The following is a 17646-nucleotide window of genomic DNA, read 5'->3' as shown; positions in this document are numbered from 1 at the left end:
ATTTTTGAATTGAGTCGCACTATTTTTGAACTCGATAATAAAAACAATGCAATCATATTAAAAAATAGTGTAAATCAAATCTCAAAAATAATATAAGCAAGGACTTCAAAATTATTTTCTCAAAACTTTAAAAATAATATAAGCCATAGTTGCCATTTCCATTTGGAGATTCAACCCCTCTTCCTGTGCTTCTCTTACAGCTATGTATATATATGCACACTGCTCTCTCTCTCTCTCTCTCTCTCTACCTGTGCTTCTCTTACAGCTATGCATATAAAAAGAGGGAGGGAGAGAGTAACCGCACCTCCACACCTCGTCCCAACTACTGACTGAACCCATACCTTACCCTTCCCATCTCTTTTCTCTCAACCGACCATTGATGCCCTTCAATTCATGCCAACCACTCTCTTCTGAAGAAAGAGAGAAGTTCCACTGCCATCACTTCCCCTCCTTGGGAAAGACACATACATATGTGAAGACACAGGCTGCAGCGGCGTGTTTCTGTTTGTTCTTCTTTTGCAGCACCATTGATGCCCTTCAATTCATGCCAACCACTCTTTTCCGAAGAAAGAGAGAAGTTCCACTGCCATCACTTATTTCCCCTACTTGGGAAAGACACAAGCTGCAGCGGCGTGTTTCTGTTTCTTCTTCTCTTGCTTGCTGCATACTAAGTGATCGAGCCTAGTGGGAGGACAGAGGGAGAAATTGGCCGCCATATAAGGATGGTGGAGTTTATGGCGGTCGTGGTGATCAGGGGGTACGACGCGTAGCGGGACCCGGGGGGAGCAGATGTGGGAGGTGGGGTACAGCAGCGCTGCCATGTCCGCCACTCCCCTTCCTTCCTCATGCTCGTCCGTATTCCTTCTCTTTTTTTTCTTTTTCTTTTTGTGTTCCATTCTTTCCGATCATCTCCTGTTTCTGAGTTAACGCACTTTGGACATCCTTTTGTGATCTTATTCTCCTCAGTAAGTATGCGTATGTGTATGCGAAGAAGCACAATCATTATGTTAATAAAGGTGGCGGAGATGATTAGCGGGCCGGAGAAGGAGGACACCGTGACATCGGCGCCGCCTCTCGGCACCTTTCTCGCCGTCCCTCCTTCGCCCGTAATCCCTGCCACCACCCGTGAATGACCGCGCGGGTCCCGTGATGATTCCTCCCACCCGTGAACGACGCTACAAGGCGTGGAGACCCCGCAGGTCCCGTGATGATCCCTCCCACCCGTGAACGACGCAACAAGGCGTGGGGACCCCGCAGGTCTCCCCTCCCACCCGTGAACGACGCTACAAGCGTGGGGACCCGGCTGCCGAGCGGTGGCGACGTACGAGCCTCTCTCCCATCACACTAATTACTATCTTTAATACTAATCTAATCGAATGGCATCCGGGGATTACACGTCCTCGCGGGGGGCAGGGGGGCAGGGCGGTGGCGGCAAAGGCTGGCGCGGGCGAGCCGCGCGGTGGATAAGCAATCCTTCCCCTTGGAGATACCATCATATCCAAGACTGTGGGCTGGTGCATACTCCTACTCTGAGCGAGATACTAAGGCTGATGCTCTTGAAATCGCACAGTAAGCAATGAATGGCTACTTAAGCATCCTTTTCAAGGTTGTGGTATGTTTGTTCTTGGAGATTGTCACACTGGCCTAGATCTGATCATTAACCAGCCATCTGTACCTAGCTCTCAACAAGAGATGGTGAATATGCTAGGGTTATACCTAGATCATTACAGGCATATGACTTTTTAGGACAAAAAGTTTGCATACAGATATATTTGAGTGTAACAGACATCTGAACTAAGAAGAAAGTAATTATTTTTTCTTATGTGATGTCTAGTTTCCTTTCATCAGTTGAAATATTTTTTCTTGCAATGTATGACCCATATAATCTCCATCACACTACTGTTGTCAGTGTCTCTGCATCATCCCCTCATGCACATTTATCAGTGGCACATATGATCAGACTTCTTAAAATATACTTAAGTTTTAATTACATGCTAAGCAGGCCTACTTCTTCTCTGTGGTCATGCACATATATTAGTGGCACATATGACCCTCTGCTCTGATGAACATTGAACAAACCCCTAAGAATATACATTCTGGTGACAAGAATTGGGGACAAAAGCTCCTGTATGATGCCTCACATGCATAAATTATCATCTGCACTTGTGTATGTTTTTAAATGGTTCATATGTGTATACCTGTAATTTATATATCAGTATGAGTTTTATGGTGCTTCTTAGTTTCTTCATGACTGAATCTTTTTGTACTTCTAAACAAGAATATTTTCAGGTATGCAGAAAGAAGGGGAGTAAACGTGTTGGCTGAGATTGATGTGCCCGGCCATGCTCTCTCATGGTAGATAAAGTCCAAAGGCCTTTTAGCTCTTATTTTGTAGTATGGATTTAAAAATTCTTGAATTTTTAACTAAAAGAAATCATGTTGTTATTATAGTAACTCATACTGCTCTTGGTGATCATAGCCTGCATCTCCAAAGATGTCTTCTTTTCTGCAATGCAATATTCTTTTTCAATTTATTTGATTTTTCTCTGTGAATTGGGTTGGGAGTGATTACACAACCCAGATAAAACTCTATAAATTATCTTTTGTAGGGGTGTGGGCTATCCTGATTTGTGGCCCTCAGCTGAATGCCAAGAACCACTTGATGTCAGTAAAGAGTTCACATTCAAAGTAATTGAAGGAATTCTTTCTGGTAAATTTTCTTCTTCTTGCTGTTTGCATCTAATACAATACGGTTTCAGTGATTTAGATGTTAACAAGACTAGCCACACATAATAATCAGGTTCCCAGAGGCACCTGACAAATAAAGCCAGAACTTTCTACAAGATTAACAGCAGAGTTTGATCATATCTGCAATTGATAATATTGGATGAATACAATACAGTGAATTGATACTTTTGATGTGACTTCTTTTCTAAGAATTTATTCTCAAAGTTCATGTTATTTTTAGTTTAGAAAAGCAAGTTAGATTATCTTTCATGATGGTTGTTAGATGAATGACTAATTCCTGATTAATGTTTCAGATTTCACTAAGGTTTTCAAGTTCAGGTTTGTCCATTTGGGGGGGGGTGATGAAGTTAACACAAGTAAGCTCATACATTTCCTGTTAAGTGTAATAGCACCTCATTTGTTTATGCCTCAACATGTTCTTTTTAGTCATCATGGTCAGTGGTGGGCAAACTTGAAACTTCTAGAGACAACGGAAACTATCAAATACTACTTCACTGATTTAACTTTCTTTTTGGGTCATTTCTTGACATTTGATCTTTACAAAGTCACTTTTCATGTTTTCCTTTTGGACTTTGTTTTTCTACCATTCATGTTTCATTTGATGTTTCATACAAATAGCAAAAGATGGCTTTAAGAAACAATTGTTTTAGAAGTTTAGATACTTCAAATCAAAAGGTTTTGTTTTAATTTTGGTTACTGGACCGAGACATATCGAGTTTCAAAAAAAGATCTGAAGAAAAAAAAAGAAAAAAGGTTAGTGTCATCCTATGCCAGCTATATTGGGTGGTACAAGCCATGTACCACACATACCATCCGGTTTACTCTGGTCCAAGTACTAGTAGGTTATGAAATTGGTAAATACCGCTCATACCAAGCCACACCAGGTGATATTATTAACTTTAATTTAATTTAATATTTTGAAGTATGCAAGTGTTTCTTTTTTTTTTTTTTGCATAATATACCGCTTTTGTTGTGGATTTCAGCCTGCTGGACCAACACTCGTATAATTGAATGGTATGTATCCTTACAAACCCAAATTTTCACCTTTATAGAATTTATTCATGGCATAGATCATAGTTTCTTCTACCTCTAATAGTTTTTATCAAGACAACTTCATCGTTTATCTACATTCATTAGAATGCCCATGTCTTTCTTTGGGACTTAAATTTTATAGTACATTTTCAGCCTTTAATTTCCATTCAAATTTCGTATCAGCTTTGCCCACCTCTCTTGAGGAACAAGTTGATGATTACGCTTAAGCAAATTTTCTTACTCAGTGAATTTATAATTGTTTTGGAACAAAAACTTATTAAATATCATGAGAGAAGGGTTTTTGAAGTTTGAAAAAAAAAAGGAAACTTAGGTTTCACTTTTTCTAAAAATTATCAAATATTTAGAATAACTTTGAAATGACTAACATAGTTCTAAATGATCATCATTTTCTTAAGGTATCAAAATAGGTGTTTTCATAATTTGATTCCTTTAAATTTTGAATTTGTTTTGTTTATCTAATTTTATCAAATTTAAGTTAAATTTACAACTACTTCGGCCAAAAAATCACTTGAATATTATCTTAAAAGGTTTTCTGAATTTTTATCCTTTTAAAACCTGGATCATACTATTTTTGAATGAGATTATACTATCTTTAGGTTCCTATTAAAGAAAATTTAACCCCATTAAATTTTTTTTAGGAAATTTAAAAAAATTATAAGCACAAATACCTATGTTTCTAATTTTAGTCTTTAAAATAGGTATTTTCACTTATTAAAGCCCTTAAAAGATTGAATTTGTCATTATCTAAATTAACCTAGTTTAAGGTGAATTTACAACCACCTTGATCTAAAAAACCAGTTAAATATTATTTTTCTGAAGTTCTATTAAAAAATTATTTTCGAGACTAAGAGTTATATTATTTCTGGAGTCATATTAAAAACAGTATAATCTTATTAAAAAAGAATAACTCATGATCCACTTTTCTCAAAAACTATCAAATTTCCAAGATACTTTGGCAATGACTTACACAGACTTAAATGATTTTTTCTATTTTTTACCCTTAAAATGATGAATCTGTGTTAATTTTATAAATTTGGCCAATTTATGATGAATTTTCAACCACTTTACCCCAAAACCACTTGTATATTATTAGAGAATGTTTTTTTAGTTACATAGTTTTCAAACAAGGTATATTGTTTTTGGAAACCTATTCTAAAATAGTATAATCCTAATAAATAAAGTGTAATTAAGATAAGTCTTTAACATTGGTATTTTCACTGATTTCGATCCTTAAAAGGTTTAATTTGTGTATTTATTTAATTTTGGCTAATTCAACATGAATTTATAACCACTTTGAGCAAAAAAAACATATAAATATTGTTAGAGAAGATTTTTCGAAGTTGAGAGAAAATTTTTTGGAGACCTATCTTATGTTGTTTTAAAATGAACAAGGTCACATTATTTTTTAGTCCTATTAAAAAAATGGTGTAATCTCACTTTAAATAAATATAACTCAGATATCACATTTTAAAAAAAATTATTAAAATCTCAGAAATCCTTAGAAATGATATACAAAGGCCCAAATGACCTCTTTTTGGACAAAATTACACAATTTTTAACTTTATTAAAAAATAGTATAATCCCATTAAAAAAGAACATAACTTAGGTGCTAGTTTTCTTTTATTTTTTTTGAAGTTTTAGGAAACTATGGAAATAATGTAGGAAGGTCTAAATGGCCACTTTTGGTTCTTAAGCTTTTAAAATGGATGTTTCCACGATTTTTAGCCTTAAAATATTGAATTTATCTCATTTTAAAATTTTGTCCAATTTAACGTGAATTAATAACCACTTTGGGTCACAAAAAATGAATATCATGAGATTAATGTTTTGAGAAAATAATTTTGAAGTCCTTGCTTATATTATTTTTGAGATTTGATTTACACGATTTTTGAATATGATTGCATTGTTTTTATTATTGAGTTCAAAAATAGTGCGACTCAATTCAAAAATTTTATAACTCAGATCTCACTATTTCTATATTTTATGAAATTTTAGAATTCCTTTTAAATGACTTACAAAGGCCTATATGTATTTTTTTCCTATTTCTAAGTCATTCAAATAGGCATTTTCACTGATTTCAACCCTTAAATGGTTGAATTTATATCATTTTTTTTTATTTTTATAAAATTTGAAGTAAATTTAAACTATGTCGGGTATAAATTCACTTAAATTTTATTGAAAAAGTTTTTATAAAATAATAAAAATAAAATTTTGGAGACTCGAGTTACATTTTTTAAATCTAGGGTTGCATTTTTTTTAATCCTATTTTAAAAAAAACATTTAATGTCATTCAAAAAGACTACGAAGACTAGAAAACAATTTAACCCCATCCAAAAAGCCTTTAAAATAGGTATGAATATTTATTTTAACCGTTAAAGCAGTTCATTAAAGTCCGATTTCAAATAAAGTTCATTGTACTTTTATTTGATCCAATTTGAGTACTTCTATAGGATAGACCTCAACAGAGTATTTTAGTCCTATTTAAATATAGGATAACCTTGTTCAAAAAGAGTAAAAGTCAGGTCTAACTCTTTTTTATTTTCTAATTTTTAAGAACATAAAAAACTATTTACAAAGGCCTAAATCATCAAATAAGTATTTCACATATTTTTAAGCTTTTAAAAGGGCCAAGAGTCATTTTTTCAATTTGGACCAATATAACATGAATTTACAACTATTTTGTACGAAAATCACTTATATGTTATTAAAGAACGTTTTCTAAAGTTTTGAAATATTTTTTTTTTGAGACAAAGTTACACTGTTTTCAAATTTTTAGGTTTTTATTCAAAAATAGTGTAATTTAGGTCTAACTATTTTAGAAATATCCAAAATTTCGAAAAAAACTTGGAAATAATATATAAGACCCAAATGATCATTTTTTATTTTTAATATTTTAAAATAAGAATTTTTATGTCATTGTTGAGACAACCTAATGGTTAATGCATTGTTGCAATATTAATTGATGTAAGGTTCGACTACATGTTTGAGTGTCTTATACATTGTTTAATGTAATAATTTTTTAAAACATATGGTTATTAATTTTTTAAATCTTTGAAAAGCTCAATTTGTACCTTTTTTTTAAATTTGATATTTAAAGTGAATTTACAATTACTTTAGGCCAAAAACTAGTGAATATTATCGTCGTATGTTTTCCAAAGGAGTTGAGTTACATTGTTTTTGGTTCTCATTTACAAACAATATTTCTTCATTAAAAAAAAATGCCAATTCAGTCAACTATTTCAAAACGATCCAGGATTTAATAAAACCTTAAAAACATTTTATAAAGGCTTGAACAATCACTTTTTCTATTTCAAATTTTAAAATAGATATTTTAAACTTTCAAAATCGATATTTTCACTGATTTTAGTCCTTTTCGACTAATTTGAAAAGAATTTACAATCACTTAGGCCAAAAATCACTTGTAAATTATTAGAAATTTTCTTTCTAAGTTTTAATTAAAAAATTGGATACTTGAATTACAATATTTTTAAATAGCATTGGACTATTTTTGAGTCCTATTATAAAAAATGTAACCTCAGTTTCACTCAATTCAAAAAATCATTAGATTCTGTTTCTCTTATAAATTTACATTCCTCCAATAACATTCAATTATATTTCATCTCTTGTTCCTTAATCCTTCAGTAACTTTCGTTGTCTGACAAGCATAAAAAAAAGGTGTATCTGTCTGAAAATTGCAAAGAATTTTGGTGAACTTCTATGATTCATAGAACGCCCTATGCCTCAAGCTCGTCGCCTCCGACGACGTCATCGTCGCCGAGGTACTGCCGCTGCCGACGCTCCCGTCGTTGTGGTACCTCTTGTGCCCCCCAGCGCTTGCCCCAACGGAAACGTCTTCAGGCACACCGAACACCGGTGCACCCTGCCGCCGTCGGAGGCCGCCGCAGTGGCGCTTGCGCTTGCCGTGGAAGAGCCCCGAGGCCGAGGCTTCCTCGACGCCGCTGCTAGGCTTCCGATGGCTGGCATTGTGCCCGCCCAGGTGATCGAATCAAACCTGAAAAACCAAAGAAAGAAGCAAAAAAAACAAAAAATAAAAAAACAAAAAATATATATATTGTGCATAAAGAAATAACTGAGAAAGAAAAGTTTTACCATAACACAGATTTAACCTCCTCATTTCATTCCATTCATAGTATCCACTTACAAAATTAAAGCACATTCCTAATACTTAATCACACATCCACTAAATAAAGATAGATAAATAAAAATATGAGCAGGATTACAATAATAAACTACATAGTACTATTAGTCTAGGCAGGAACTAAGATGACGCAGACAACACTCTTCTTCTCTAGTCATTCTTCCATAAACTGTCATTATAAAAATAAGCACCATAATTAGTATAAAAATAAATAATATCAAACACTTAGCCATCACACAGTCGATAACTCGCACTCGGTGTTTACCATGAGAACCATTTTATAGACAGAACCGGCAACTGGGGGAGCTGCGGAGGTCCACCTTCGCATAGATGGGGGCGGTGTGGTGCTTCGAGGGTGAGGGTAATAAATGTTGAATCTCCGATTTTGATGATGAAATCAATTGATGGGTTAATTGATCTAATCCATATTATTGAGTTAAGTGTGCAGGATTAACTACGATAACCAGAAAACACAAAGCAAGAATACCGGAGTCAAGATCGATGGACGTTTAAGAGTCCGAAGAATCGTCGGAGATGCTGCCGGAACCAACCGAGAAGAAATCGGGAACCTATCGGAAGTTCGCCGAAGAGATCGTCGGAGGTTCACGGAGATCACCAAGAAGGCTCGGCTACTCGTTAAAGTCATCACAAGATCGGGAGCTTGATGGGAGTCCGTCGGAAGAAGTTCGTCGGAAAGCTCGCCGAAACAAGACTCGACGTTCGCGGTTGAAAGCTTGCTTAGGATGTGATTTTGTTATGTAGTTCACTTGTAATTAGGATTAGGATTAAGAGATAATCCTATATCCTGGTTAGGGGCCAACTGGGCCCAAAGTCAGAGTTGGTTTAGGCTAAAAATTAAGCTAAACCAGCGAACTAGAGAGCCAAGATTGAAGCCCAACTAGTGGCTGAAAACACTGTAGTCGGGCTGAAAACACTATAGGCGGTGGCACCGCCCAGCACCCGAGAGCTGGGCGGTGACACCTCCTTGGCTGGGCGGTTGCATCGTCCAGCACCCGAGCGCTGGGCGGTGGCACCTCCAGCACCAGGAACCCTAAGAAAATTCAAATTTTGGAGCCCAAAATTTGAATCCTCTTGAGGCCTATAAATACCCCTCAAATCTCAGCTGAGGTTACAACTTTTTAGAAGCATTTTTGATTGAGAGAAAAGTCTTAGAAAGTCTTAGCAAGTCTTGTTTTCAATTTGCTAGAGAGTTCTCCTCCTCCTTTCTTATTGAAAATTTGTAAGAGGTTGAGCTGCTTGTAAAAGGTTGTAAGAGGGGTGTTTACCCTTCCATTTCAAAAGACTTGCTAGTGGAAGGTGGGAGCCTCATCGAAGAGGGGCCTCGCAAGTGGAGTAGGTCATTTGACCGAACCACTCTAAAAATCGGCGTAATCTCTGGTTTGCTTTTTATTATTGTCATTTACATTACTGCAAATCTTCTTACTGCTTTAGTTCCTCATTATTCTTGCTGCGCAACTTTAAGAATACGCCTTCAAGTTAAATTTCTCAAGTTTCGTTCTTAACGTACGAAAGATTTTGTCCAAAACCGAAGTTTTAATCCGCTGCACTAATTCACCCCCCCCTCTTAGTGCCGCTCCGATCCTAACAATAAACACGCCGCTGCAGCTTGTGTCCTTCCCAAGTAGGGGAAGTAAGTGATGGCAGTGGAACTTCTCTCTTTCTTCAGAAGAGAGTGGTTGGCATGAATTGAAGGGCATCAATGGTGGGTTGAGAGAAAAGAGATGGGAAGGGTAAGGTATGGGGTTCAGTCAGTAGTTGGGACGAGGTGTGGAGGTGCGGTTACTCTCTCCCTCCCTCTTTTTATATGCATAGCTGTAAGAGAAGCACAGGTAGAGAGAGAGAGAGAGAGAGAGAGCAGTGTGCATATACATAGCTGTAAGAGAAGCACAGGAAGAGGGGTTGAATTTCCAAATGGAAATGGCAACCATTGCTGCGCGGTCCCTCTGCTTACTTCCAATGTACATAATGGAAATGCCATAGCTATTCCGTTCCCATGTCCATAATAGCATACTCGAAGGATGTGACGTGTATGTACATTTATACGTTCATAGGCATACGTTAATCAGGGATGAAGAGAAGGAGCAGGGCAGCATGACACGAATAGCGCCACATATTATGTAATCTAGATGCGAGCTTCGCCACAAAGTAAGTAGCGGGTAATGGCGCATCATCATCGTTATGGGACGGATGTGTCGCGCACCACCCAATTAATGATGGTGATGGTGGGTGCACATCGCCTGGGTGATGATGACAGCGAGATGTAGGTAGATGCGAACCATGTAGCTTCGGGTGTACGACCATGGTTGAACTGGCCCATTTCGATCTGACTCCCAATGGTGGTACCTCCGAGTCCCACATCTTTCCACCGATAAGAAGATGATGTGCCCTGGTAGGTGCCTTCGCCGTGACAGACGATTGTTTTCGTGGATTCGTTTGATGAAGGGTCGGACGGTTAAATTCAAGATGATGTATTGACCAACAATCAGGTTACGATGATCTCATCACCGTTCGATATGAAATCAACTGTTTGATGCTCAAGATTATTCACATTTATCTCATTTATCTTGTGATGGACCAACTATAGGTATCGGATGGAGACGTGGTGGAACCAATATATATACTCGACTCGTATCTTGTTATTGTTGCATCGTGATGCGCTCGAAACATCTCTCTCATCGCTAAGTCGTGTTCAAGGTCAGGTAGCGATGTACTTCTAGAAAAGGGTTGGCACCCGAAAAGGATCAATCCATTAATATCATGATTATATATATATATATATATATATATATTTGAAGCAGCTTAATAAGTCATTATTTCGGACGGAATTAGTGATAGTGATGAGGGAGAGTGAATAAGAGACGCCACTGCATGTCTCTCTCTCTCATTAGAGATTTATGTGTCAAGTAATCGAACAATTTTCAACAATCGGTTTTTTCATTCATGATTTCTCAAAATCTATGTTTTCATTGATTTTGATATGGCTTTTTATGTTCTTACATCTATATAATTATTTCTCTTTGGTTCCCAAGGGGGTATTTGGTTTCTCCCGAGGTATTTTACGTCGAGCATCTCTCTTTCATAAAAAAGATTTCTCAGAATTTATAATTTAGCCGATTTCATGTGTTATGCCACTGTATTCCGGAGCCAATCTAATCTTCTTTTATTGGCTTTGCATAAATCAGATATATCGAATATTTTGCTAATTTGACCTATCTCATCAAAATTATTTTTGGTTGACTTTGACACGAGAAAGATATCTTACATATGCATTCATTGACAACAAGATTATAACATGCAGGACTAAGGTAATTATTTCAATCATAAAAACAAGAGCACACTAATTGTACCAAAAACAAACATTACAATGAATATTTATTTACAAGATAAAAAGTTACAGTTCCTACCTCCCATAGAAGAGAGCAACATGAGAGATGCTTGACGTCAAACTAGCCAAGGTAAAACCATAACTAAGCATAAGGGAAGCACTAAAGTATAATTTCGAATAATTGTTGTTTGCTTCTTCGTTGAATGTGAGTGACTTCTCATTTAAAACCCGCGACACATTGTAAAATTGCCCATGGACATCAAAAATACTTGTTGAAAAAATAGGAAAGCGTTTGGCATTGTAAACATTATTCCAATAAAATAATAGTAGTAGAACATAAAGAATGAGAATGAATCCAACCATCGTGTTGACTACCACAAATGCAGGTAGTACCAATGGACTGCTCACGTAGGATGACATGGTTATCCAATCCAGTGCAAAGGATCTGATGCATAATCCATTGAACCCAGAACCAATTTGCTGCGCAGTTATCGAGTCTTTCCATATCCAACAAACGAACGATAGAGCCGTGATAGAGGGACAAAGGTAAACATGAACAATGCTGTAGGTAAAAATTACAACGATAACTATGATCAAGAACTGATATCGTGATAATTTTTTCTTGACTCTTTTCTCCGGCTCGTGTAACGTTCTGCCAGTGAAAACAACGAAGACATGTTAAATAAATAAATTAAAAAGTCTATTGTCTTTTGCATTGTTTACAAGAAGAGGAACGCCACCTAACCTGTAGAAGGAGAGGTCTACTAGAGTCGAAGGCCACCACATATAGGGCGAGTCCACTAGCAACTTCGTGAATATGCCAGCAAACCCATATCCGAGAAACTACACACCACAAGGCATTTAAAGTCATTACTTCTTGACCAGAAGTAGGGAAAGATCAATTGGAATTAACTAACTAGACCATCGAAGAATAAATAAATCATCGAAGAATAACTTACTAACCAAATCATCAGAATTCAACAACCATATTATTTATTACCTTTTCTTTATAAAATAAAAGAATAAATAATGATTTTTTTTAATATCAATTTCTCGATACTAGAAGAAGAAATCACCTGAATCGATAGCACCAGCAGCATGGCCGACAGTAATGGGATATCCTTGTGGTAGAAGATCTTGGACATGGATAATATTTGGAAGCCGACAGAAGCACTTTCCGTGCCAGCCAGCATGGTGGTCACCACATGTTCTTTCAAGTTGAAGGGTCCTGGATTCAACGAGAAACTCCAGTTTGTGTATGGCATCCTCACCACTTTGTTTGGTAGCATATTAGCCATTAGTTTCCCAACGATGAGCACGATGATGTTGATGCAGACTTGTGGTAAATTGAACATTTGCTGTCGGTAAGAAGATAATGCTGCAATTACGGACCCGAGGATGCAAATGGGGATTCCGAGAACCCATGTTCGGAATGTCAAGACCTGCAATATGTTATCATCTGTTGGTGGGACTGTCAACCGAACTTGCTCAATCGGAGAGTCATCCAGAATCGAACCTGAAAGAAGAGGAGAGGGAGGAAGAAATTGAAAAAGAATTTTTTGAATAAGGATGATAGTAAGAAGTCAAAACGAAAGATGTCAGGGGCATATCACCTTCTTCATCGGTCATTTGGTAGGACTCCTATTAGAGAGAGTAAGTTGTATGTTGAGCAGATATAAAGGATCAAAGCTGCCGCGGGATAGGGCGCACGCGCGGTCGTTCACAGGTGGGAGAGATCACGGGATCACGGGTGAAGGAGGGACGGCGAGAAAGGTGCCTAGGGGCGGCGTCGACGACGTCACGGTGTCCTTCGAGGGTGAGGGTAATAATTAGGCAAGGGGGTGCCTCAGGCCACGGTCATGCACACAAGCCCAACGATCTTCTTCTCCGGCCGGCTAACCATCTCCGCCACCTTTATTAACATTATGATTGTGCTTCTTCGCATACGCATACGCATACTTACTGAGGAGAATAAGATCACAAAAAAAAGTCCAAAGTGCGTTAGCTCAGAAACAGGAGATGATCGGAAAGAATGGAACACAAAAAGAAAAAGAAAAAAATATAAGGAATACGGACGAGCATGAGGAAGGAAGGGGAGTGGCGAACATGTCAGTGCTGCTTTACCCCACCTCCCACATCCGCTCCCCCCGGGTCCCGCTACGCGTCGTACCCCCTGATCACCACGACCGCCATAAACTCCACCATCCTTATATGGCGGCCAATTATGATGGTCGCGAAGGTGAGGGATGATGCAATTGTTTCTCCCTTTGTCCAGTCACTAGGCTCGATCACTTAGTAGGCAGCAAGCAAAAGAAGAACAAATAGAAACACGCCGCTGCAGCTTGTGTCTTCACATATGTATGTGTCTTTCCCAAGTAGGGGAAATAAGTGATGGCAGTGGAACTTGTCTCTTTCTTCGGAAGAGAGTAGTTGGCATGAATTGAAGGGCATCAATGGTGGGTTGAGAGAAAAGAAATGGGAAGGGTAAGGTATGGGGTTCAGTCAGTAGTTGGGACGAGGTGTGGAGGTGCGGTTACTCTCTCCCTCCCTCATTTTATATATAGCAGCAGCTCATTAGTCACAGAGAGAGAACAGAAAAAGACCAGATTGAGAGAGAGAAAGACAGCAGTGTGCATATACATAGCTGTAAGAGAAGCACAGGAAGAGGGGTTGAATTTCCAAATGGAAATGGCAACTATGGCTGCGTGGTCCCTCTGCTTACTTCCTGTGTAAGCAGAGCAGGGCAGCGTGGCAAGAATAGCGCCATATATTATGTAATTTAGATGCCAGCTTCGCCCCAACAAGGGAGCTGTGTGGACGGTAAGTATGGGTAACGGCGCATCATCATCCTTATGCGGCAGATGTGTCACGCACCACCCAATTAATGATGGTGATGGTGGGTGCACATCGCCTGGGTGATGGTGATGACGGCGATGTAGGCAGATGCGAATCATGTAGCTTTGGGTGTACCACCATGGTCGGAATTGGCCCATTCCGATCGACTCCCAATGGTGGTACCTCCGAGTCCCACATCTTTCCATCAATAAGAAGATGATGTTCCCGAGTAGGTGCCTCCGAGTCCCACATCTTACAATTAATCCTTTCCACTATATTTAGAGAAGCTTTGATCCTTTATATCTGCTCATCATACAGCTTATTCTCTAATAGGAGTCCTACCAAATGGCCGATGAAGAAGGTGAAATGCTCTGACATCTTTCGTTTTGACTTCTTACTGTCATCTTTATTCAAAAGATTCCTTTTCAATTTCTTCCTCCCTCTCCTCTTCTTTCAGGTTCGATTCTGGATGACTCTCTGATCGAGCAAGTTCGGTTGACAGTCCCACCAACAGATGATAATACATTGTAGGTCTTGACGTTCCGAACATGGTTTATCGGAATCCCCATTTGCATCCTCGGGTCCGTAATTGTAACATTATCTTCTTACCGACAGCAAATGTTCGATTTACCACAAGTCTGCATCAACATCATCGTGCTCATCGTTGGGAAACTAATGGCTAATATGCTACCAAACAAAGTGGTGAGGATGCCATACACAAACTGGAGTTTCTCGTTGAATCCGGGACCCTTCAACTTGAAAGAACATGTGGTGACCACCATGCTGGCTGGCACGGAAAGTGCTTCTGCCGGCTTTGAAATATTATCCATGTCTAAGATCTTCTACCACAAGGATATCCCATTACTGCCGGCCATGCTGCTGGTGCTATCGATTCAGGTGATTTATTCTTCTAGTATCGAGAAATTGGTATTAAAAAAAATCATTATTATTCCTTTATTTTATAAAGAAAAGGTAATAATATGGTGCTGAATTCTGATGATTTAGTTAGTCAGTTAGTTAATTCCAATTGATCTTTCCTTACTTTCGGTCAAGAAGTAACGGCTTTAAAATGCCCTTATGGTGTGTAGTTTCTCGGATATGGGTTTGCCGGCATATTCACGAAGTTGCTAGTGGACTCACCCTATATGTGGTGGCCTTCGACTCTAGTAGACGTCTCCTTCTACAGGTGGCGTGCCTCTTCTTGTAAACAATGCAGAAGACAGGAGACTTTTAATTTATTTATTTAACATGTCTTCGTTGTTTTCACTCGCAGAGCGTTACACGAGTCGGAGAAAAGAGTCAAGGGAAAATTGTCACGATATCAATTCTTGATCATAGTCATCGTTGTAATTTTTACCTACAGCATTGTTCCTGTTTACCTTTTTCCTTCTATCACGGCTTTATCATTCGTTTGTTGGATATGGAAAGACTCGATAACTGCGCAGCAAATTGGTTCTGGATTCAATGGATTAGGCATCGGGTCCTTTGCGCTAGATTGGATAACCATGTCATCCTACGTGGCCAGTCCACTGGCACTTCCAGCATTTGTGGTAGTCAACACGATGGCTGGATTCATTCTCATTCTTTATGTTCTGCTACCATTATCTTATTGGAATAATGCTTATGATGCCAAATGCTTTACTATTTTTTCAACAAGTATTTTTGATGTCCATGGGCAATTTTACAATGTCTCCCGGGTTTTAGATGAGAAGTCACTCACATTCAACGAAGAAGCATACAACAGTTATTCGAAATTATACTTCAGTGCTTCCCTTATGCTTAGTTATGGTTTTACCTTGGCTAGTTTGACGTCAAGAATCTCTCATGTTGCTCTCTTCTATGGGAGGTAGGAATTGTAACTTTTTATCTTGTAAATAATTATTCATTGTGATGTTTGTTTTTGGTACAATTAGTGTGCTCTTGTTTTTATGATTGAAATAATTACCTTAGTCCTGCATGTTATAATCTTGTTGTCAGTGATAACTTTAGATAGTTCTCTTCTGGTGTCAAGTAGATCGATATGGCTACAATTTGTCGATTCATATCGGCGTCAAATGCAAGATATTCACGCTAGATTGATGAAACAAAATTATGAATCTATTCCCCGGTGGTGGTTCTACTCTCTACTCTTCTCCATGATGGGATTTTCGATCTTGGTATGTGAAATATTTAACGATCAACTTCAGCTTCGCTATTGGGGAGTTCTATTAGCTTGTGCCTTGGTGGTTTTATTTTTGCTTCCAGAAGGTGTCATGGAAGCTACGACCGGTCAGGTAAGATGAATATTGAGACAATGTTGTAAATATTTTCTTTTAACCCAGCTTAATATAATGATTATTATATTGTAGGGATTTTCAACTAAGCTTTTATTAGAGATCATTATTGGGTACTTGCAATCGGGTAAACCTATTGCAAATATAACATTCACAACATACGGCTCTACTGCACTTATTACGGCAAAATTTTTCATTGTACAACTGAAGCTAGCACATTACATGAAGATTCCTCCAAAAGTAATGTTCTTGATACAGGTATTTTCTGGACCACTGCGTTATATCCTCATCTAGCTGGTATATGCAAAGAATTGAAAATTAAGATACATCACAAATTACTTACCAGATATTGGCATATTCTTTGCAAATCTAGTTTTTGAATTCGTTAACATTATTATATTGCACTTACCATCCAATATGCTTTCTTTACATGTAGATTCTCGGTAGTCTACTACCATGTCTGGTTAGCTTCAGTGTTGGATGGTGGTTCTTATACTCAGTGAAGAATATATGTCATCCAGAATTATTGCCCAAGGGAAGTCCTTGGACATGCTCTTGAGAAAAAAGGTCATTTGCATTAGGAGTCACATGGGGTGTTATAGGTCCAACTAGAATGTTCTATCCTCATGGTACGTACTCCATCATCTTTATCTTCATTATTATTGGATTCCTTGCACCAGTGGGAGTGTGGATGTTATCACGTCTATACCCAGAAAAAACATGGATAAGACTAATTAACTGGCCAGTATATTCGGTGTTGGTACCATCATGCCTCCTGCCACTTCGATTAACGTTTGGTCATGGTTCATAGTTGGCTTAATATTTAACTACTTTGTCTTCCGAAAGTTTAAAGGATGGTGGGCGCATTATAATTATGTGTTATCAGTTGGATTGGATTTCGGAGCAACTTTTTTGACCATTTTTGTTACTATTTTTGTTATAATTATGTGTTATCTCGAGGTATATATGGACCTGATTGGTGGGGGTTGGAGATGGATGATCATTGTCCCTTGGCTCATTGTCCTACAGCATCAGGAGTTGTTGTAGAAGGTTGTCCTGTGATGAATTGAGACGATCACTAAATTTGATCAAGCCGGTTGGTGACTACCATTAATTTGTTGGAAGGATGTTATTGTTTATGGTTCAGTTATTAAAACAAAATAATTTGCCTTGTTTCAGTTGTTAAAATAGATACATTGCTTGTTCAATCTCATTTTTTTAAGATATTTTTT

At 37.8% G+C, this 17646-nt stretch overlaps 1 protein-coding gene across 14 annotated transcripts; it reads left to right on the top strand.

Annotated features, from left to right (window-relative positions):
* Positions 1 to 277: 277 nt before the first annotated feature.
* LOC135640434 (oligopeptide transporter 5-like) lies at positions 278 to 17622 on the top strand. 14 transcript variants are annotated; one of them, XM_065154855.1, is made up of 8 exons: positions 285 to 1569; positions 2298 to 2355; positions 2610 to 2710; positions 3042 to 3104; positions 3732 to 3762; positions 16328 to 16414; positions 16490 to 16672; positions 16851 to 17622. In XM_065154855.1, the coding sequence occupies exons 1-6, from the start codon at positions 1377 to 1379 to the stop codon at positions 16350 to 16352; spliced, it is 471 nt and encodes a 156-aa protein (XP_065010927.1). In that variant the 5' UTR covers positions 285 to 1376; the 3' UTR covers positions 16353 to 16414; positions 16490 to 16672; positions 16851 to 17622. The 14 variants fall into 14 exon arrangements, 10 of the variants coding, with proteins under 10 accessions (XP_065010933.1, XP_065010927.1, XP_065010923.1 ...); XR_010497325.1 differs by lacking the exons at positions 16328 to 16414; positions 16490 to 16672; positions 16851 to 17622 and adding exons at positions 15230 to 15987; positions 16156 to 16321 and having other exon boundaries at positions 278 to 1569; positions 2290 to 2355; XM_065154861.1 differs by lacking the exon at positions 3732 to 3762 and having other exon boundaries at positions 284 to 1569; positions 2290 to 2355.
* The last annotated feature ends 24 nt before the right edge of the window (positions 17623 to 17646 follow it).

This window comes from Musa acuminata, chromosome BXJ3-6 (genome assembly GCF_036884655.1).
Source record: "Musa acuminata AAA Group cultivar baxijiao chromosome BXJ3-6, Cavendish_Baxijiao_AAA, whole genome shotgun sequence".
NCBI classification, from domain to species: Eukaryota; Viridiplantae; Streptophyta; class Magnoliopsida; order Zingiberales; family Musaceae; genus Musa; species Musa acuminata.
Note: the sequence above shows the minus strand (reverse complement) of the source record. Positions and strands in the feature narration are given on the sequence as shown.